Consider the following 21,747-nt stretch of genomic DNA (forward strand, 5'->3'; position numbering starts at 1 on the left):
ATTTGTTTAGATCTTTTTTCTACTCTACCTGAGCAGCTCTTTATACAAATTGCTCCGTTCACCCATTCACATTCCTTCATTCATACATACTTTCCACATAAGTGCTTTCTAATACTTACACACATTCAGAGGGCAACTCGAGATTTGTATCTTGCCCAAGGATATTTGGCGTGCAGACCAAAGCAAGGCCAGAGCGATCGAACCACCAACCCTCCGATTAGTAGATACCTCCTGAGCTACACCCACTCTTACATAAGTGACTGTATTGACTTTTGTAACTACAAATGAAATTGACAGTTGGTTTTCTATCCCTGCATGTGCTGAGATTGACACAAAATCATTTAATGAAATGTGTGAAAAGTGATGCTTTTGTTCAAATGAAAACAACAATTCAATAAGTTTAAGCAACATAATACACATGAAAATTGTACTTTAAAGTAGCTTAACAAGGTGAAGGGTTAAAACATCGAGCAGTTCCACTGACTCAGTATCAGTAACGTCTGGTTTTGACTCGCACAGTGCTGGTGCTCTGCCCTTTGACTCCCTCTGTCACTCACTGAGTACATGATAAATAATATTTCATGTACTTTACAGGACTATCTGACAGATGTCATTACCAACAACAGCATCGACTACTTCCGTACGTCCAAGAGGCTGTACCCTCACCGGCCTGTGTTGATGGTCCTGAGTCACGTTGCTCCACATGGTCCAGAGGACTCTGCCCCGCAGTACAGCTCCGCTTTCTCCAATGCATCACAGCACATGTAAGGAAATGAGTTAGCTTCAAATTGCCAAAACAAACTGTGACCAAGTTACGAGTTAGCAGACTGTTGCAGGTTTTCCGATGATCTGTGATAATACATGCACAGATAATTGGCAGCTGTTTGAACAGGAGCTGCTTTGCCTATGGGATGTAAGCGTGTTTGGTTTCAGGGGGACAAAGATAACAAGTACACAGATACATTTTTAAATTTTCACATCCAGAGCTATTTGCTTGCATATGAGTCATCTGTGCATTCAGGCTGCTTCTGTGACCCAGGATGACACAAATTCCATAATCTCGACTCAATCTCATCCTCCTCTGCCTGCAGAATGTTGTTGGCAGCCGATGCCTTTCCTTCCACTGCCAGTGCTTTGCTCCAGTTTATTTGGCTCGTGCATTGTTCACATTAGTGGTACCACCGTAATGAGACCTGCTAATTTGTAGCATTTTGTCAGTGGTACAAGAAGAGAGGAATGATGTATCTATAGAGCTTAGGTAATGATGAAGCCATGTGCACACACAAACACACACACACGCCTAACACCTCCGTTTTTTTCTTCCTGACCCTTTGTGCTCACTGGCTGCCTAGTGCTGCTAGCTAATGGCAGAGCTGCTATTGGCCTCTAGAGATGTAGCCAAGGCCAGTAATGAGACTTCAATTTCTACCCCCTCACACCATCCTGCTGCTTCATCTAATCCCTCCAGCACCATTAACCTGTGCCACACAAGCTTTAAACACATAGAATATTCTGAAAATTCAGCCCTAGTGTCTTTGTGCAAACTTTTAATTGCTCTTTCTCCATAAATTTCTTCTCCCACGGGTGATGTTTTCTGTGAGAGCCTTCTCTGGCTATTTTCTCACTCCATCTCCCTCTGTCCTCAACCACACTAAGAGAGAGAGGCAGTAAAAGTCCTGCACTCCTCTAGTGGTAAACCTTCTTCTCACCTTGGCACATTGCAGACACATCTTCACAGTACATTAGATTTCTCGCTGCAGAATAAGCTTCGGGACATTAGCATTTCTTAAAAGTCAAATCGATCCACTTTAAACATTAAAGGTATTTTCTTTTAGGATCTCATTAGCTATTTAGCAGTTTTTATTCTCAAATACAGTTCTGTATGGCTTGGAGTTAAATATTGATCAAACTGGGCTCACTGTGTGCAGACCTATTGATTGCATTTTACATGGTTTATGTAACCTCCACTTTAGCATTCCATAAACAGTTTTCTGGCTACTTTGGGGAAAAAGGATTGGAGACATTAGCCAGCACAGGAAGAAAATGTTGCTGTGAATGCATGCATTTTGGTTCTATGATTCAATTTACAGCTAAAGAATATGGAAACATCTCTGTGCAAATGTACGGTGACTAGTACAAAAAGAACTCTGTCTCCTTTAAAATGTAAGTAGAATCGGTATAAGTGAAATGCTTATTACACCACATAAGTTTAAGCTTCAAACTTTTTTGCTGTTATCTTTCATTTTAGAACCCCCAGCTACAACTATGCCCCTAACCCAGACAAGCACTGGATCCTACGCTACACTGGACCTATGAAGCCTGTCCACATGCAGTTCACTAACATGCTTCAGCGCAGGAGGATGCAGACTCTGCTGTCAGTGGATGACAGTGTGGAGAAGGTATTCAGACAAGCAGACAGACATATGCTTAAACACAGACACACACACACATCTCATCTGACAGCCTTAAATCCTGGGAGATCTGTGCTTGTTCTGACTGGGACTGTATAATGTATTCACTGACACACTTGGTAAATTGTTCAATCCTCCTTTCCCACAATCTGGCACAAGAGACTTGAGCTATCAAACAGAAGTAAAACTTTTCACACTGTGTGAGTGTTCAATGAACTATATCCTCCGTAGGTGTACAACATGTTGGTGGAGACAGGTGAACTGGACAACACGTACCTCATTTACACCTCAGACCACGGCTACCATATTGGCCAGTTTGGTCTTGTGAAGGGCAAATCAATGCCTTATGAGTTTGATATCCGTGTACCCTTCTACATTCGAGGACCAAATGTGGAGCAAGGTGCTGTGTAAGTGACTCGTTGTTTTTCTCTTGCATTCAGTATAGGGATAAAGGTAAATACCATTGTGACTATTTTCTTTTATCTAGTTCTATAGAAAAAAATGTTCTTGTTGTCCTGCAGTAATCCTCACATAGTATTGAACATTGACCTGGCACCAACTCTGCTGGACATGGCTGGTGTTGATATCCCTGCAGAAATGGACGGCAAGTCTATCCTCAAGTTGCTAGACACAGACCGACCAGTCAATAGGTGAATACCTACTTTACTTTATAAACTCAGTATCTTCGTATTCTGTATGCGTTTTCTGAATAGCATTTAAAATACCAGGAATGTGTCAAAAAGGTTGAGAGTTGAACTCTGTTTATTTCATGGGCATAATGAAAAATGCAATCCAAACATAAAAACGGAACACCACTTTCTTCTCAGTGCCATGCAAGGATGACATTTAAAATAGAGTACATGTTTATCCTGTGCAAATATCACAAAGTGGTTTAACAGGATTTCTGAAAACGTCTCATTTTACAGGTTCCAGTTGAGCAGGAAGGGTAAAACATGGAGAGATTCTTTCCTCGTGGAGAGAGGGTATGTTTTATTGATTTATCTTTTGTGAAAACTGTTCCCAAACCAGGAATTGTCCTCTAGCAACATGAGACTTCTTGTCTGGTTGGCTGAAGAAAAAAAATCATTTTCTGTTTTTTTGTTGTCTGTGCTTTCAGGAAGCCTCCGCACAAGAGGGCCGATGGGAAGGAAATGGCCCAGGAAGAGAACTTCCTGCCAAAATATCAGCGGGTGAAGGACCTGTGCCAAAAAGCAGAGTACCAGACCTCCTGCCAGCAGCCAGGACAGGTACTTGACCTGTAAGATCTAGAACAGAGAGGTTAATGAAGTCTGAATAGAACAAAATTAAGAGATAATTAACATTCTGGTTGCAATCTGCCGAGTTATCTGCAGTCATTGTATGTTTCATCGAACATAAAAGTCTTTTTCTTAATCCTCCAAAATGAAGAGCATGTGCACGTGCGTATAAAGAGCTTTCCAGTTTGAATAAGACTCATAAAAGGCTCATCCCAGAAGATTAATATTATTATTACTATTACTGCTCATCTTGAATATGTCTTGTGCTCATTTAGATGTCTGTGATTTTTATCATCATGCTATAAAAACTGGGTCAAAATTATGTTATACTCTATAAAATCTCAAAGACCTGTGTTAATCCATATTTCCCTGTGCCTTCTTTCAGAAGTGGCAGTGTGTGGAGGACCCGACTGGCAAGCTGAGGCTGTATAAGTGCAAGGGCATGGCTAGTGTCTTTGCCCCACGTATGCAGGCTCTGATGGCCAGCGGTGCCTCACAGCTGTCTCTCACATCCAGCTCTGACAGCTGTGACTGCAGCAATTCCGGCTTCAAACCATCCATCATGAAGAGGAAGAGGCTTCTCACCAAAAAGAGTCAGTTCCTGTTGTCACTTACATTGTTGTCATTGCTATAAATAGACGTTTTTGTTTAGAAAGAAACTTTTCTTTACTTTGAAATGTCCTTGCAGTAGTCTATGAGGCTTGCCAAATGGGGCCATTTATCTCAAGTGAAAATAACCAGCTTTTGAAGTATTCATGAGACCAGAAGGATATGTCAGTGCTGCCATCAAGTGGCAGAATAGAACAGACAAATTACCAATTAAATAGCAGAAGCTTGTAAAGTATTCCCAGAATATGATACAACTTGCGTGGAATTTTGATTTATATCAGTTTGTTTAGTTGCTGTTATGTCATCTATCCTGACATAAAGAATCAAAAACACGTCTTACATTAATCTGTCTCGTCTTCTGCAGAGATAAAGTCCAGTAAGGGTACAAGTAGGAAGCGTTGGGCCCGCTCTATATCATTTGAGCTGGGCGGTGACCTGTATGCTGTAGATCTAGAAAAAGGCTACTGGCCACTGGGGTCCAGGAACAGCAGCTGGGCCAGAGACAGGAGGAGAGGAGTGAATGAGGAAGACAATGAAGAGTTCAGTGGCATGGAAGTGACAGTCAAACCCACCAGCAGCAACAAACTTGCACCACCTGCTGCTATTAAAGTCACATATAGGTGCGTGTGTGTGTGTGTGTACATTGTTCCACATGAATGTGTAATGTTCCTGGAGGCAAAAGACAGAAATCAACTGTTAGAAATTAATTTATATTGCCTATATATGTTTTAGTAATGCTAATATATATATATATATATATATATATATATATATATATATATATATATATATATATATATATATATATATATATACATATTGTTGCTGTGCCCACCAGATGCTCCATTCTTATGAATGACACAGTTAAATGTGATGGAGGCCTCTATAAGTCCCTTCAAGCATGGAAAGACCACAAATTGCACATAGAGCACGAGGTACTGTTCCTTTTTGCTTTTTTTTAAAAAAAAAAAAAAACTTGTTATATTTAATACATATTGTAGGTTATTTATAGCCTGTGGTGTCTAATTAGATTTGGGGCAACTTTCCTTTTTAGATTGAAACCTTGCAGACAAAAATCAAGAACTTGCGTGAGGTTAAAGGTCATCTGAAAAACGTGCGGCCAGAGGAATGTCAGTGCGACAGTCCCAGGTGAGAGAATTTAAGGGTGACAGATCAGCACCAACACAGAGATTCAGCACATCTGACAGCTGACTTTGTCTTTTCAGTTATCTCACTACAAATAAGGAGACTTTCCAACTTAATGCAGGACGAATGCTCTCACTCAGGTAAAACGTATAACACTCGTTTACTGTGTAGTAATTTTGAATTCCTCACTCAGGCTAGTTGTGACATATGTTTTGTATTTATTAGAATGCCATCAAAGCAGAAGACTCAGTGGTTGCAGAAGGAGCAGAAACGCAGAAAGAAACTACGGAAATTCCTCAAGAGGCTTCAGAACAACGACACGTGCAGCATGCCCGGCCTGACCTGCTTCACACATGACAACCATCATTGGCAGACTGCTCCCTTCTGGACAAGTGAGGGATAGTCTATGGATTTAGCAAGTTGTTCAAAGAGTATCATGGTGGAACATACCTCTTTGTTTCTGGCACTATTTTCCTGAGCAGAAATGATGACAACAATATTTTGAATCACGTTTTTCAAACCCTTGTTTTCCACTCTCACCCCTCCCTTCCTTATAAACTCCCCCTTCCTCTGATCCTCAGTGGGTCCATTCTGTGCATGCACCAGTGCCAACAACAACACATACTGGTGCCTCAGGACCATCAATGACACACACAATTTCCTGTTCTGTGAATTTGCTACGGGTTTCCTGGAGTATTTTGACCTCAACACTGACCCGTACCAGGTATTTATTTCAACAGACACACAGAATGGCAGTTACCAATAAGTTTAAAATAATCCCACTTCATGATTCATGGTGCACATGGGATAGTTCCCAAAATTTCCAAAGTCCTTGCTGACATTTTGTCCTTATCATTCCTGCAGCTGATAAATGCTGTCAACACCCTTGACCGCAACGCTCTGAATTTGATGCATCAACAACTTATGGAATTACGGGGCTGCAAAGGACATAAGCAGTGCAACCCAGAGAAGGGTCAGTAAAAGATCTCTGTGGTAAATATGATATATTGTAGCACCAACAGTCATTTGAAACTAAGATTAATGCTACCCCTGCTTCTTTTCAGGAGGAAAGGAGCGAAATTACTTCAGTGAATACAGGTATTTCTTCCTCTAAACAGCTTGCAGCTGATTGCTTTCACAACCATCACAGATGGAATTCAAGTTATAATATGAATTCAGAGAGGTTACTGCTGAGTCTTTGGTTATGTTTTTGCTCATTGCCAGTCATCTAGGGAGCTGAGGAAACAAAATACAGACACGTTTCTCTGAAAGTGAACCTCTGAACTGCCATGGTTCCTCACTGTTGTGATTGAAGCATTGTAGCATGCAGAAGTCAAATCCAAAGAGGGCTAAAATGCAAGGCTGCTTTTCAGCTTCTGCCTTTTTGTAATCAACCCTAATTGTGTGTGTGTGTGTGTGTGTGTGTGTGCGTGTGTATTTGTGTGTGTGTGTGGGGTTGTGTTCATGTGTGTACTTGCGTGCATCTATGTCTGTGTGTGCGCGTGTGTGTATACCTGTGGGTTTTGTCTTCATGCACGTGCATTGGTCCCGCGCGTGTATACGTGCTGTGCATGCTTCAGGCCAGTTCATCGCCGAAAGAGGCCAAAAGTGAAGAAGCCCTCCTCCAAATCGCTGTGAGTTTGTCATAACCCATCTGCTCCTTTGTAGTCAGCCAGCATCTCCATCCAGATTTTTTAGCATGGTCAGATGACTTAACAGCATGGTGCCCTATTTACTGTATTTCTGTACTCCTCTACTAATTGTATTTACATTTCCCTGCATTGCATTGCTGCACCATTTTCATTCACTCTCTCGGCTCAAATTCATTACAGCAATGCAGATATGTCATTGTCACATTGTGTTGCGTTTTCTGTTCTGTTATTGTCATTTCCTGCTTTTCCTCGCAGTGTTGGTAGGAACAGACCACAGCTGGAGCCATGGTTTCCAGTGAATGCCTCAAGCAGCGCATTTAACTTACAGTAATTGTTTCTCTTGCACAGAGGGCAGATTTGGGAAGGGTGGGTTGGTTAACCACCTGCAGCCCACAACCAACCGCATCGGCCTCCTCCAGAGAAGGAAGGAGAATGGAGAGTGCAGAAAACCCGAAGACCTCGACTTTGATAGACCATATGCTGGGATACCACTCTAAGCTGGGTTTCATTTTCGGGGGAGCTGCTCCTCATAGCCCCCTACCGGGGTGTAGGAAATACTAAGGCCTACAAGAAGTTTAAAGACTCAGCAATTATCTACTTTGGAACATATTTCATATCCATTTGCAAACTTTGCCACCCCAGCTGTCGGGATTGTTAACAACAACAACAAGATTCTGTAAATCAAGTGGAACAGTTTGGTGTCTGCAAGTCTTTCAGTATACCACTAATGCTTGTAGATAATATACAATGTCTCAGCTTTAAGCGGCTTTCTTTCATGTCATATGGGACTGTATGGAAACATGATGAGTAACATGTCACTTCTGCTGCTACACAATGATGTCATGGCCTTGTGATGTCTCTGTGGCACATGTGGATTAGCTAACTATTTCACATTTGGAGTAACATTAAGACATATGTTGTATTCTTTCTCTGCACCAACGTGTCTGCACATGGAAGTAAAGTGGAATTAACCAACAACCAACTGCATCAAACATTTCGCCATACTCTTTTGTATTATAGTTATTCTTAACACTGATGAATGTCCTTTGTTACTACAGGTCATCCTCCTCACAGCTGTGAGATCTGAGATGACCTGAGTTTGCCTGCAGTGATTTAAACGCATACACAGAATTCAACAAAAGTCTCTTTATGCCCTTGAAGAGGTCTAGATTAACAACACCATCTCACAGTGATACAATCCTCCAGACTACGTGACCTGTAACAGAATGTGTCATTTGTGAATGCCGTTTTACTCATTTGTATTGTCAGTATCACACTGTAGAAGTATCCAAATAGTTTGTTCAGCTTGCTATACATGGTGCTACAAGATAACAATACAGAAGTCTGAAATCTTGCTGTACAGTACAGTATGTATTTGAATGTATGTTGTGCAATTAATATAAATGTTTACAATATTTTTTATAATACTGGAGAGGCAACCTCATTGTATGATACGAGTTGACAAAATGAACTTATAGGGAGAAATGTAGTTTGAGAAATGTCATTGTCATTGAGATTTGTATGTTTGTCCTTATTTACATCAGAAAAGCACTTAAAGGGTTCACTGTGAAGAGCTGCGCCATGTACGTTAATGGACAGTATACTTTGCGCCGGAAGAAAAACAAAACAGTGTAATACTCATTGATGTGAAGTTTACTTCTTGCATTTGTTAGCTTCTTTTCTTTTCTTTTCTTTTTTTAGGCAATACTTCCTTTTACTAGAGTGCTGATAGTCAATGTGAATAAAGTGATGTTTGACCATAAATATGACCTGGCTTTTATTTTGAAATTGTTAAGTGGTTTACTGTTTTCATGTCCAGCAGGTGTCTCTGTCTGCTCGTTTCTGTGGACAACCTATGTAGGTGTGTAGTATAATGAGTGCAGTGACATGTGGAAGCTGTAACCGATTTGCTCGCAATAATGTCCCTTTCACTGTTGCATCAGGAGGGTTTGTACTTAATGTAATCTCAATAGTGGAAACCTAGCAGCTTGAGATCATTAAATTGATAGTCATAGCATTCTGATTGGCACAGTCAAGTTAACTGTGTTATTTCCAGTCACGTTTTGTTTAAAATGTATGCAGTTTTTGTTGTTGTTGTTGTTGTTGTTACGATTCAGGAGGTCAACAACAAGAATTCAGAAGTTCAGAAAAGGAAACATCACATTCAGAACGCTGGCATCTCAGTCTGAATAAACATGAACGCACGCCCACTTATGCACAACTTTAATCAAACTGACAAACTAAAATTTAAAGGTGAACTAAGGTCATTTTTTGAGGTTATTTAATAGGAGATAATATATTGTGCTCATGAATATAAGTTGATTAGTGTGTAATAATGTGTTAGATCACAGGATATTAAGCCATGTAATGGTTCAGAGTGATGATCAGCATCGGGTTTAAACCAGTGGATGCCTGCGATTTAAACACAAGATGTGTTTTCATAAACTTGGAATTAAGCCATTAAAAATACACAGGAGCAGGCTCCACTTTGTGGAGGCCAGTATGTTTCCCAGCCATCTTGAATACAGTGGCTGAAAAAGACATTACATCATCATTACACCCGGTGTTTGTGCCTGTACACTGGCCAGCTTACATCGTACACCTTATAAGTTACTTCTTTCCCTTTCAAACCATTTATGTGACCATTTAACATTTGTATGTGTATATCATTGTGTATTCATCATCTTTCTCGTTATGTATTGTTTTTTTCTGTGTTTTCTCTCTTCCCTCATTTCCACTTCATCCTCTTCCTTCTCATCTCAAACCTCGTCTTCTGAACTGCAGTTAAGACTCTAACACACCAACACAAGCATAAACATGCTTATTTATTCCAGATATTGTCGCAGCTACATACTCAGCAGATTACACATGCCACCCTTCCATCTCTGGACAGCTGAGAAGTGTCAGCTGCTTATAAGCTAACATTTTGCTAGCTACTTTTATGCTTGACTGTCCTAAAATTCTCACTTTTCCTCTGATAAACAGCTTGATTACTTGATTAGAGCAGCAACGAAACGAGCAGCAGTCTTACCAACAGAAAGGTTCCGGATATCCTCAACAACTCACCACTGTCATCGGAAATAAGTGAGCTTCACTGACCCAATGACTCCTATCAGACTCCTTTCACAAAGTTTTGCAGCCTCTTCCACAATGTATAGACGTGGACACCTGGCTGAAGAAATGGCAGGGTGAGTTATTTGTCTCATGGCAGCCACCACAGAGAATTCAGTTGTTTGCAGTTTGCAATCTACTTACATCTAGACAATATTTTACACATTGTGCCTTTAAAATAGCCACGGTATATTTTGATTTTATTATAGATTTGTGGAAGTAGACAATATTCTTTCTTTGTCTTAAAATGTAGTTTAAGACACAGTTTAAATAACCAGATGAACAATGACAATAAAAGATTATTCTATCCTGTTCTATTCTAACAGTTTCCAAAAACATTAATACGCTGCTTTTTAAGAAAAGGCACAGGATTATCCGCTTTGATACTTTGTGCAAGCAAAGCCCTTCAGTCAGACCAGCCCTACAGAAACCAGAGTCTAGGTGGGGGTATTGCACTAAATTAGCCAGGTAACTTTAAAAAAAGAGCATGCAACAGCTTCTCTGGACAAAAGTTAATGAACAACAATTATTAGTACTGGCTATCGCCTGTTCTTCTGCACATGCTCTCTGTTGTGCACGATGCTGACTGTGCTGAGCGCATTGCCTGGACATGCCTTCACAGCAGTCAGAAAAAAAAGTGGGAGGGACTGGTCAAAGGGTGAGCCAGTGAGAATATAGATTATATATTAGACACCACTACTCTTGAATTTTCACATATGAATCGAATAATGTATTTCAGCTGTGTCATGCAATGCAAATCTGCTGCTTGCTTACTTAACAAACCTGCCAATGAATAGACCGCATTTGTTAAAAAATAGCCTTAGTTTTATTTAACTTAATATATGAAGTGAATTGAAGTTCCTGTGGAAGTTGGCACACAAAAGCCCCCCCCCTTCTAACCTTTAACATCTTATCACTTTACTTTGTTGAGCCAGCTGAGCCCTTAAATGTTTTGGCTATCTTAAAAAAGTGCCGCTTTTTCCAGAAAGCCAGTCGAAGGGCTTCAGGATGGGTGGTGTGGTGTGGAAGAGGGAGGGGAGCAGACTGGGTGGGGGTGCAGACTGGGTGACCCCCATCGCAACCTATGACTCACGTGCAGAGGCGGAGACTGCGTACGGGATTTGCCACCGGAGAGCCGTCCCGTACTACTCACTGCTCGGACAGTTCAGTGCGCTCACAAAACTAACCTTACAAGCAAGAAGAGATAAAAAACAAAACTGTACAGTTTCTTTCGCTGGAGCCTCGTTTAAAATGTGAAGAGCATGGCCGGGACAAGGTAAGCAGACTCTTTCTTTAATTTCACAGCGGCGCGAAATGAAGTGGAGAAAGTTTAGAAGCCGCCGACGCTGAACCGGAGCCCACAGCTCGCGGGATAGTAACATTATTTTAAGCCTCTGTGGGTATTTTAAAACCTTTGAAAATAAAACATTTTTTTCAAATCACTACCAAAGACTGTTAGGGGTGACTTCTAAGTTTAACAGATTATTTAAACCTCGAAATGTTCTTATTCTTTTTTATTTTCGCTTTTAATTATTATCTATCGTCGGTGAGTTAAAAGTAAAACATTACACTGTAGCTCGCTAACGCCTATCGTGGGAAGCTAGGTGGCAAAGGTTTGACACATCCGCCCAAAGTTTTTAATTGTAGGGAGAAGCTGCAGTGTGGGGGCTGTGGTGGGAGACGGAGGCTACTTCTTAATTCTATCTAGTCTCCAAATGGGCTTCACTGGCTTAGCTCTTTGCTGTGGTTTTAGGAGCCCGGTAACCCAAAAAGAGGGCAAATGTTCCACAGTCCATTTGTTGCTCCTGTTTCTACTACTGCTGTGGCTCTCAGATTCAGCTCCACGTGTCTTAATTTCTTCGCCATCTGTTTTCACTGCAGATGTGCATTAAAACTTTGTTTAGCTTTCATCGGTTGCTTGCTTTAGTCCCCACGGTCTATTTAAAGTCACTTACTGTTTTGGCTACAGATTTTCATATGGGAACTCCTTAGTGTTGTGATACATGCAGTAAAAAGTCCAATTCCTCGTCCTGTACCTGCTGTTGAGTGCAGTGCATTAGACAGTAGCTGACGAGCAAGTTTTCCAGTCAGCTGTCATTTATATAGCCTAAAGCTGTTTATTTTGGCAGGGCATGGCAACCTGACTTCCTGGGCGCAGCAGTTTTCACCATCTCCCTGCCCAGCTGGTGCTCATCTGATGACTTTTGTTTGCATTTGTGTGTTTGCATTTGCGTGGCGTTGGTGTAAATTTCTCTATCTGCTCAGCAAATTGCAAGAGATAGATGAGATACTTTAACATGACAGCGATGTCGTTTGGTCATAGTTTCCATAGTTCATGAGTTTTTTCTGTGAGATGTAGGAACCACAGTTGAAAATGAGGATGTTGTCTCGGTGTTTACTCTGCAAGCTCACAACAGTAGGCAGACAAAATAGAACAAGCAACACATCCCCTTCAACAAGATGACTCAAAACTGGTGCTTTCTGCAAAGAAGAGACCGGACGTCCATCCTAGACAGACAATAAAGAAGTTTGTGTGCCTGTTGACAGGAAGTGAAGCCTGTCCTGCACTGACGGCTTCATGTTATGAGTCATGGTGTGTTAATAATCGCTGTGATTTCATTAGCTTCAATGTACACATTTCCAGCTTTCACTCCTTTTCTCTGATCCCTTGAGGATCAGTGCTCTTAACACTCAGCACGCACTTTTCACCTGACTTTGATTCTCTGTGGCCTGCCACAGTGACTTTGTAATGAGGTTAAGGTGATTTGTCCAAACAAATTTATCTGTACCTGAGCAACCACTGACACTGCGAACTGTGGGGATTACAGACAGGTTTAAATCGCAGGCATCCACTGGTTTGAACCAGATGCTGATCGTCACTCAGAATCATTACGCGGCTTAATATCCTGTTGTACTTTTTAGGTCTATGACACAAATTCAAGAGTTAAAAGAGGTGAACAAGTTTATGTAACGTCAGTGAGCTAAGGTGCAAATGAAACCCACAAAGTGCAATTAACACATTGAACACAAAGAATCTGCCACGACCTGAAGATCTATTGTTGTTAGTGAAATATTAATCCTTCCCTACACGTTGAGCCCCAGCGATGGCCTCTTAAATCATAATCCACTCCTCCCCTCAGGCCCGTGCGGGCCTGGCGTTAACATCTTCACTGGCCTGCTCTGCATTTCTAATCCTAGAGAGCCTGCCGTCTGCACCTTCACTTCCTCTAGAGGACAATCCGGACGTTCCTTTCCTGCGTGGCTCCTCGCTGACCCCCTTGCTTACCCTGAAGCTGCGCTCTGGGATTAGACTCTGCCCTCATTTGTCATGTCAGCAGGGGGAGGATTCGCGGGGGATGGTGTGGGCCTAGACCAAAATGAAGTTACAAACTGCTGCTGCTGCTGGTGGTTGTAGGCAAGCAGGTCAGATACTAATAAAAACTGCTGTTTTGACAGCACCCAGATAGCACAGGTGGATTTCTTGAGTTTATTTTATATAAAAGGGGCAATGCACAATATGTATTCTTCGATAACCCTGAATGATTTTACAAGATAATGTTTAGAGAATGAATGTTTGTGGTTATTAAGCACAATTACCTCGTAATAGGTTCATTCTTTTTTGTGTGTGTGTTTGGTACAAGTAACCCCATTGTTCCCACTCTGACAGCTGGTGTGCTGATAGAAAGGCTATCTTCTATGTGGTAAACACCCTGATGCTGCATCTTCTGCTGCACATGTTCGCTCTCGTCCAGAGTCTTATGTGACCTCAGAAGTACCCTTCAACTAAGGGAAGGGTTGAGGTTTTTTAGGAAGGACAGGGACTTGTGTTTGGGTAGGCCTTACGCTCTCTAAAAGGGAGTTTATTGACCCTTTGGCTGAGTGTCACCTCAGACAGACAGTGAGTGTTCAGCAGAGCAGTAAGGGGGCCGGAAGTTCCCGGCATTTCTGCTGAGTTGCAGCATTCGTGGGTGAAGGCAAGATGGTGGGACAAGACAATACTCCCCATAGAGAAATCACAGAGTACCGCTTCTCTGCATTTAGCTTGTAGGCGGATTTCAGCAAGGGTATCTGAAGTAACATTTAACAGCTAACACAAAAATGTTCTCCTGGAGCCGGTGGTGAAGTAGGCTTTTTTTTTATCTCGTTCCTCATGAAGAATCAGTTTGTTGCAGTGTGGAGGGGGGTGAATGCTTTGGCATCTATAAGGAGTGAATTGGGGGGCCATGTAAAATTGGTAGTTGGAACGCAGCATGGGAAAAACTGGCCTTGCTGAAGGTTGGCTGTGTGACCTTGTGAGATCCAGTCTAATCCAGTGCCAGTGGAGAGGGGAAGCCGTTTCTAGTCATGGATTAGGGCAGCTGTTGAAGGAGGTCACCCCCAGATCTCCTATACATGTCTCAAGCTCCGCCTCATCGCAGCACTCGTTGGCTGTGATCCCCTGTGTGGACGCAACAAAGAATTGAATGAAGTCTGCCTGTTGATCCGACAATACTCGGCATTGTTTTGTACTATTACAGGCTTCAGAATAGGGTGCATTTCACAGGCTTTGTAATGCATATGAAGCTGAGTCATTGCGGGACTTTCTTGTCAACTGTGTACTACTGATTTTCTGTTCCCAAAGAGCCTGTGTGCTGTATACAGCTGTGGTAAAAAGACTTTTTTTTTCAGACTCCTAAGTCAGATGAGTGTGTTCGTACCCTCCAGTTTTACAAGCAGTCAACATCTTTTGTTTTTGTTTAAAAAAAAAAAAGGTCAGCTTTGCTCTTTTTTTCTCCAATACCACTGTTTTAAAAGACCCATGTTCAGCTCGGTTCGTGCAGGGTGATCATGCTGCACACAGACCAAACTGGACCATCTGGTTTGTGCAGTTGTACCTGAGTCATTGCAGTAACTCAGAAATGGCAGTCTGCTCTCAGGTGATACTAGACAATGAAGTTCTTGGAATTAGGTTTACTCACCCGGGCTGAGTGATGATGACATATAGTGGTTGAGAAGTCACTTTAAGCAGAATGGCGCTGCTTTTGTTTACAGAAAGGTAGAAAGAAAGCAAAGTTGGGGTTGGTGTCAGCTGTTGCTGTTCAGTTTGCTAATTTACTTTTACTTTTGCAACAGGAACTATCAGCAACTTTCCTTTAACCTAGGTGCATATCAAGGGTCTGTATACTTTTTTGGGGAGGTCTTCTGTCTACCCCAGCTTGTTCGACCCTTGCAGGACTTTTTGGAAGTGAATCAAATAATAATAAAAGTTCAGGAGTCTAACCCCCTGTTTATCTTCATCTTCCCATACCAGCCGTTTCCTCTCTCTGCCAGGCATTTAGCTGCCCGGCTGTTTGGTCTTAAAGTTCTTTACCTCTCTTCCCCTCATTGGCACCCGGCCTGCCTTGGTGCCTGGGTCAAGTCGTATAAGGTCGGCTCCAGTGCGTCTCACGTGTCCCTCTGTGAAAGATGACTCCCACATACCCCTCCAAACTTGTTTCCCCATGTCAGCACACGGCGAGTAAGAAAGTGACACTGACAACTGCTGCCAAGTTTAGGAGGAAAAGGGGAGCAGAGAGAAGATCTGGAACCTAAGCAGGATTTTAAAAGTCACAACCTTTTGATCATCTGAGTAGCCATAGTATAAACTTGGGGTTTATAGAGTGATGTGGTAATGTACACAGTATGCAGGAGAGAACTGGGTGGGTACTGTGCAGCCCTGTGGGTCCCCAGTACAAAAGACATCACAGGTAAAGTCGGAGTATAAGACGAGTTAACAGCATCCTAAACCTTAGCATTAGCTTTTATGAGGGCTGCAGGAGCGTATTCCTCTCAAACAAACTGCCAGTTTGCTTGTTGATATATATATATATATATATATATATATATATATATATATATATATATATATATATTCAGTGCACACAGACCAATTGTGCCATGTGTTTTACTGACCTCTGACTTGTGGTGACACGGCAGGAACGGGAGGTGTTAAACAAAAGGCTGAAAGAATGTGTTAGTGACAGGTGCAGGACATTTTTTTCTGTCATCTGAAACATGTGCACGCTCCCTTCTCCCTGTTATTGTTCTGGTTACCAGGGTGGAGTCTTCTCCCACATCCTCCACAATGGCTAGCCACGTACACCTTGCCACAGCTCAGTTTTCAACAATGGACACTCAGTATAGTTGTGATAAAGCTTAAAGTCAGATGCGTTAAATGATAATAATGTTGTTTTTTTGTTTGTTTGTTTTTGGGTTATTTGTTTGATCTGAGTTTTGATGTAGTTGCACGTGTTTAAGTTGCTTCGTACGAGGAAACAGGACAGTGGTACAGCACTCAACGTGCCCGGTTTATGGTTACGTTCTCTATTAGTTACAGCTACTGGAAACCCAGCCAAGCTCTTAGCAGTCGGTCCGTGTCGCTGCTGTTGTTTTACAATATTTAGATAAGCAGGTTGCCTAGCAGCATTGCTGAATAGACTTTGTACATGGTTTATACATAATCAAACAAAAGTCTGCTTTTGGCAGGTCCCTCCATGCATTATATTGAGGTACAGGCCTCTGCTTGCTCTGTATCAGTAAATCACAAGAGATTTCTCACAGTTGCAAAATGTTTAATACTAACCCAATTCTGAAATAGTTGGGGAGTGTTTGTGAAGTGTGAATAAAAAAAGAATGCGATGATATAAACCCATATTTTATTCACAATAAACCCCCAAAAATTAAATGAACAAAAGTGGCTCATTCTGAATTGGATGGCATGTCTCAAAAACTTGGGATGGGAGGAAAAAGCTGAATACTTAACTGGAAACAACTGGAGCAACATTTTGTAACTAACCTGTTTCCAGTTAATTAGGAACACATCAGTAACATTATTAGGTATAAAAAGTCCATCTTAGAGTTTCTCTGAAGTAAAGAATATTCGAGGCCAATTTACTGATCTGCAAAAAACATCCCATCTAGATGAACATCTTTTTCAGGCAAGACTGCATATTTCAGCAAGGTGATGCTAAACTGCACACTGCACCTATTCCCACACAATTGCTTCATAGTAAAAAAGTCTGGGTGCTGCACTGGCCTGCCTGCACTCCAGATCTGTCACCACTTGAAAACATTTGTCACATTATGAAATGAAAAATAGGAGTTTGTGCAGGTCAAACACAAAAGACGACCCCAGGACAGTTGAGCAGCTAGAAGCCTCAATCAGATAATGCGACATCTTTCCTCTCCCAAATGTCCAGCTGCTGGTCTCCTCAGTTCTCAAGACGGGGATATAACACAGTGCTATACATGGCTTTGTCCTGATATCCTGAAATGAGTTGTTGCATTTTTCAAATGCTTTTTTGAAGGTGTCGGTTTCAATATTTAAAGCTTTCTGTGGTCTATTGTGAATAAAATATGGGCCATGAGATTTGCAAATCATTGCGTTGTATTTTTATTTACATTTCATCCAACCTCACAACATTTTCAGACTTAGGTTTATAGTTTTGGGTGTGTGCAGCCAAGTGATTTTGAATTTCTTCCTTTCTGCAGAGTGAGGACTTATTTTTATGCCAGTATCTGAGGAGAAAGGATGTTTTATGTCTCTAAATAGGAAAGAGCAGCTCTGTAAATATACCGGCAAGACCTTGGTACTTGTTGCTGTGACCGGAGTGGTAAGGTTTCCTAGATGAATGGCAGGCCCTGTGCGAGAACTCCGCCTGCTTCGGTCCACAAGGAACAGTCACAAGCAGCGGCAGCTCAGAATAGTCGGTTGCTGAAAAAGGTTGGCGGTTACCTTTCAAGAGTACAGAGTGATAGATGGGAGCGTAATTGTCTCACTGGGTTTAACTGTTATCTTAGTTTTGTCTAGTTTATGGACCAGTGATTTTACTAAAACCTTCACCTAGCACCGTGTTTCTGAAGGTGTACTATCGCTCCATCAGGAATGCCGCAATAGCACAGAAGCATAAAACAGCATTTCAGTCGTTATGAGATTATCTGATGACACAACGCTTAGTCTAAACTCTCCACCACCCAGGGAAAACAATCTTTTCTCCTTTCTATATGGTTTATCTTTCTGATGAAATCAACAACCACACTAGCATTTGAGTTTGTTTGAAACCCAAAGCTGCACAATGACACAAGGTTTGCTTGCTGCCCCATTTCCAGTGAATGCATTGTCCAGTCCTCTATGTTTACCGCTGCTGGGAAAAGTGCCATTTACACTTTGGCGCTGCCTTTGAACAATGGGGCAGATTCCATGAGCTATATTCTGTTGTTTCCCTAACTCTGGGAAACCGCTCTCAGTTCTAGTTATTTTGGGAGATGACTGTAAATTGTGGATGATGGATGATAGATGTAGTAGTTCTCCTTCAAAAAAAAAAGCCACTGGCACTATGTGAATGTGAGCGACTTGATGGTCAAGAAGGTGTTTTCATGTTTCGGGTTTGGCCTCTTGGTCTCTGTGGTGGGCTATGTTTGCATAGTCTTTATTCACACTTTGACAAGTTTTATTCTTAGTTACTGTAGATAACCATAGGCTCCTGAAGGTTCTCCTAGACTCCTCATGGGAGACAGAGACCTTGTAATGTCTTACACATCGGAATATAAAGGATGAGGAATTTCATACTTGATTTTTCTTATATTTTCACAAAACTTTGCCAATGGGCATCACATGAAGAGGCAAACCGATGCAGTTTAAAAAGTCTATTTATGAGGAATAGAAGTTTCATGAATGTTTCGTGAACTTTTTTTCATGAATTTCATGTCTTTAAGAAACTTAAAAAGGTCCAGTCGCTTTCTTTCCAGGCTCCTTAGACTGTCCATGAACACTATTCTTTATGTTGCAATCTGTAATCTAACCCCACCAAAAAGTGTTTACTGAATGCAGTCAACTCCTGGTTACAGAGTGCACAAAGTCATAACACGGGCCTGTGGCATAAAGGTCTGCTTCAATTAGATTGAGTCTCCCCAGAGGTAAATCGGGTGCCGTATGCTTTAGTCATAGGTCCATGTGTGTAACAAGTTAATTTTAGATCAATATAAAACATTCCTCTTGGAGTTAAACTTCACTGAGCTTGTGCAGACTGCATTCCAAACCATTTATGAACATTTACAGCGTGAGGCAGATTGCCTCAGTTGTTTGGAGAGTCATGCTCTATACTTTTCTGTCTGCTTCTTCTGGAGAAAGACCACATAAAGCTGTGCAGGCTCAGATTGATTTACATGGCACCACATAAAGCAACTTTTCACCAGAAATGTGTATCACAGAGGATCCTGTTAATGTTAGTTGGTCCACTTTTATTCATTTTTTAAGTTTTACTGCTGTGCAAGTGAATAAATATTCATTTTCATTCATTTTAGTGAGAAATCAAAGTGTTTCGACCTCACTACTGGTATGACCCACAGAAGAAAAGTGCCATTGTATTAGGCAAACCCAGGTAATGGCTGTGTCTCTGTTTTCTGAGTGCTCCCCAAAATGATTTCAAAACCTGAACACGGCCCTTCTTCCTGCTTATCGGGTCGTGTCAACAGAGCACAGCAGGCTCGCTCTCAGCTCTAACTGCTGTTTATTTACCCAGAGGGAACAGTCCTTATGAAACAGCTACACCCCGTGATGCTTAACTTGTCATGTATGGCGTTCACAGTGCACCATGAAACCCTCGTGTCCTGTCAGGGTGTGTAGGATGCAAGCCATTATGCAAAATCCCATGCTGGTTACTTCACCGTCATCACAGCTGAGATAACCAACCCCCCCCAAAAAAAAATGCCGTCTCGGCTTACTTGAAACTTGAAACGTGTTACTTGAAACTCAGCAGTTTATAAGAAATAGGTTTATTTGGATTTGCATCCAAACACTCCATTTACAAAGAATAATGACAAACACCGGACTGAATAACAGGGAATGCGGCATGGGAAGATCAGTTTCTCGGTTTGGGAACGCCTCTTTTGGAATACAAGCAGGAGCAGTGAAAGGATGAAGGCTCTGGTATGTGTGGGGTGGTATTGACTGTTTGGCCTCTGCTTTGAATGCCCCATTATTTGCAAGGCTTCCCGCCCATTAAGTGTTGTGGATCTCATCGCTCAGAAAATCATTTTGTAATACTTGCATCTCGTTGTGGGAAGACACACTGTAGACAGTTCCCTGCTTTATACAGTCCTGTCTATTTCCCCTTTTTTTGAGTTTCTGCTTGCTCTGATCTCAGGTAGAGTTAAAACGCTGTATAAATAGAACCTGCTTGTTGAGTGGACTAAGGTTAGCGCTGCTTGACTGCTGTGAAGGATTGGACCAGATGGTTTCCCAGCATAAAGCACTGGGACACATGGGAAGACAGTATGTGGAAGGCTCCTATAGTCTCTCCATGCCCTTTCTATGTTTACCTGGCTGTTAAATCAAGATATGAAGAGCCTGTGGCTCCTTCTGGCAGCACATAAGAGAGTGATTGATACGTTATGCTTGATGAACAGGTACATCAGTGTTAACAGGGAACAGCTGTTCGTCCCAGTGAGTTTCGGCCAACTGGGTGACATTGTAAATGTGGCAGAGCTGCCTGGCACCGTGCTCCTCTGTCTCTGTTTCTGAGACAGGGTTGCACACAGGGTTGTTTTGGCAGGCGCCTTGAAGCAAATGTGGATATTTGGTGAACATTGTAGGCAGTCTTATCCCTGCTAAGCTTCTTGCCTGCTCTGATCATCCCAGGTAGCCTGGATGGTGGAGTCGTACCTCTAACAACCGTGACAGGGAGAAGAAAAGCTTTTCTATCCTAAGAAAGCTGGGAAAATATCCAAGCCTCTACCAGATTGTTGTGACACTAATTCCTCCCCAACTGATACTTTGCTCTCAAAGATACTAGACTAGTGTTAGGTGGGACACTAAAGAATAGAAAAGATCTAACCTTGCCAGGACCCTCAAGTGCTCATTACAAGAAGAAAAAGGCGCCTTGCGAGTTTATTTTGAGTCCTTCCTTTGGCTCTCATCTAGACGTTTACTGTGATGCTGAACCTTGGTAACGGTCTCCTTGTGGCTGTTTGTAGCGTTCCTGTTCCCACATGGATTTGCTGACACAGTTAAGGTCTCCTTTGGGGAACTAGATCAAAGGAGACATAAACTAGCTCACTAAAGAGTTGCATGACCTGGATATATAGAAACAGCAAGCTAAGGTCAGATTTATTTATAGATGCTGATTTTAGTGTAGGTAGCTACACCACATAACCTTAATATAGCATGTTAATACTATTTTAGTGTCCCACTCATTAACGTAGTGTCCTGTCATTTCACTGAAATTCAGTTCATGGTCTCTGCATATGTAATCTGTTTTCCTCTTAATCTGTGCCCTTTTGCCTTATTACTTTATGCAAACAGGGCTGTCTTTTACTCTGATTCTCTCTCTGCCTCTGCCCCTCCCTCTTCTCTGCACTGTCTCTGTTTTCGTTGTCTGTGTGTGTTGTGCTGAGCTGGCTGTTGTCAGTCTGTGATTGTAGTTGAGCTTTGTGGTTTTTGCGTTAGTAGCACTCGGAGCGTATGGTTCTCTTTGGGCCCTGCTGACTCCGTGCCTGGTGCCTCACTGAGTATGTCCACCTGTCTCCTTATTCGGGACATACATA

At 41.9% G+C, this 21,747-nt stretch overlaps 2 protein-coding genes across 6 annotated transcripts in view; both read left to right on the forward strand.

Annotated features, from left to right (window-relative positions):
- sulf2a (sulfatase 2a) overlaps positions 1-8,826 on the forward strand; it is a 34,624-nt gene extending 25,798 nt beyond the window's left edge. For 3 of the 4 annotated variants that reach the window (XM_063474682.1, XM_063474683.1, XM_063474684.1), the window contains 17 exons: positions 595-764; positions 2,249-2,399; positions 2,643-2,818; positions 2,933-3,061; positions 3,338-3,394; positions 3,529-3,658; positions 4,053-4,260; positions 4,641-4,896; positions 5,115-5,211; positions 5,331-5,425; positions 5,503-5,562; positions 5,648-5,814; positions 6,004-6,146; positions 6,287-6,395; positions 6,487-6,520; positions 7,003-7,056; positions 7,423-8,826. In XM_063474682.1, coding sequence (XP_063330752.1) covers positions 595-764; positions 2,249-2,399; positions 2,643-2,818; positions 2,933-3,061; positions 3,338-3,394; positions 3,529-3,658; positions 4,053-4,260; positions 4,641-4,896; positions 5,115-5,211; positions 5,331-5,425; positions 5,503-5,562; positions 5,648-5,814; positions 6,004-6,146; positions 6,287-6,395; positions 6,487-6,520; positions 7,003-7,056; positions 7,423-7,453 — 2,067 coding nt within the window. In that variant the 3' untranslated portion in view covers positions 7,454-8,826. The remainder of the gene's footprint in view (positions 1-594; positions 765-2,248; positions 2,400-2,642; positions 2,819-2,932; positions 3,062-3,337; positions 3,395-3,528; positions 3,659-4,052; positions 4,261-4,640; positions 4,897-5,114; positions 5,212-5,330; positions 5,426-5,502; positions 5,563-5,647; positions 5,815-6,003; positions 6,147-6,286; positions 6,396-6,486; positions 6,521-7,002; positions 7,057-7,422) is intronic. The other variant, XM_063474685.1, reaches the window with a different exon arrangement.
- A 2,489-nt stretch (positions 8,827-11,315) lies between these two features.
- Positions 11,316-21,747, forward strand: part of arhgap46a (Rho GTPase activating protein 46a) — a 30,133-nt gene continuing 19,701 nt past the window's right edge. For both annotated transcript variants that reach the window (XM_063474686.1, XM_063474687.1), the window contains exon 1: positions 11,316-11,461. In XM_063474686.1, the coding sequence (XP_063330756.1) occupies positions 11,448-11,461 (14 nt within the window). In that variant the 5' untranslated portion in view covers positions 11,316-11,447. The remainder of the gene's footprint in view (positions 11,462-21,747) is intronic.

This window comes from Pelmatolapia mariae, linkage group LG5 (genome assembly GCF_036321145.2).
Source record: "Pelmatolapia mariae isolate MD_Pm_ZW linkage group LG5, Pm_UMD_F_2, whole genome shotgun sequence".
Lineage (NCBI taxonomy): Eukaryota > Metazoa > Chordata > Actinopteri > Cichliformes > Cichlidae > Pelmatolapia > Pelmatolapia mariae.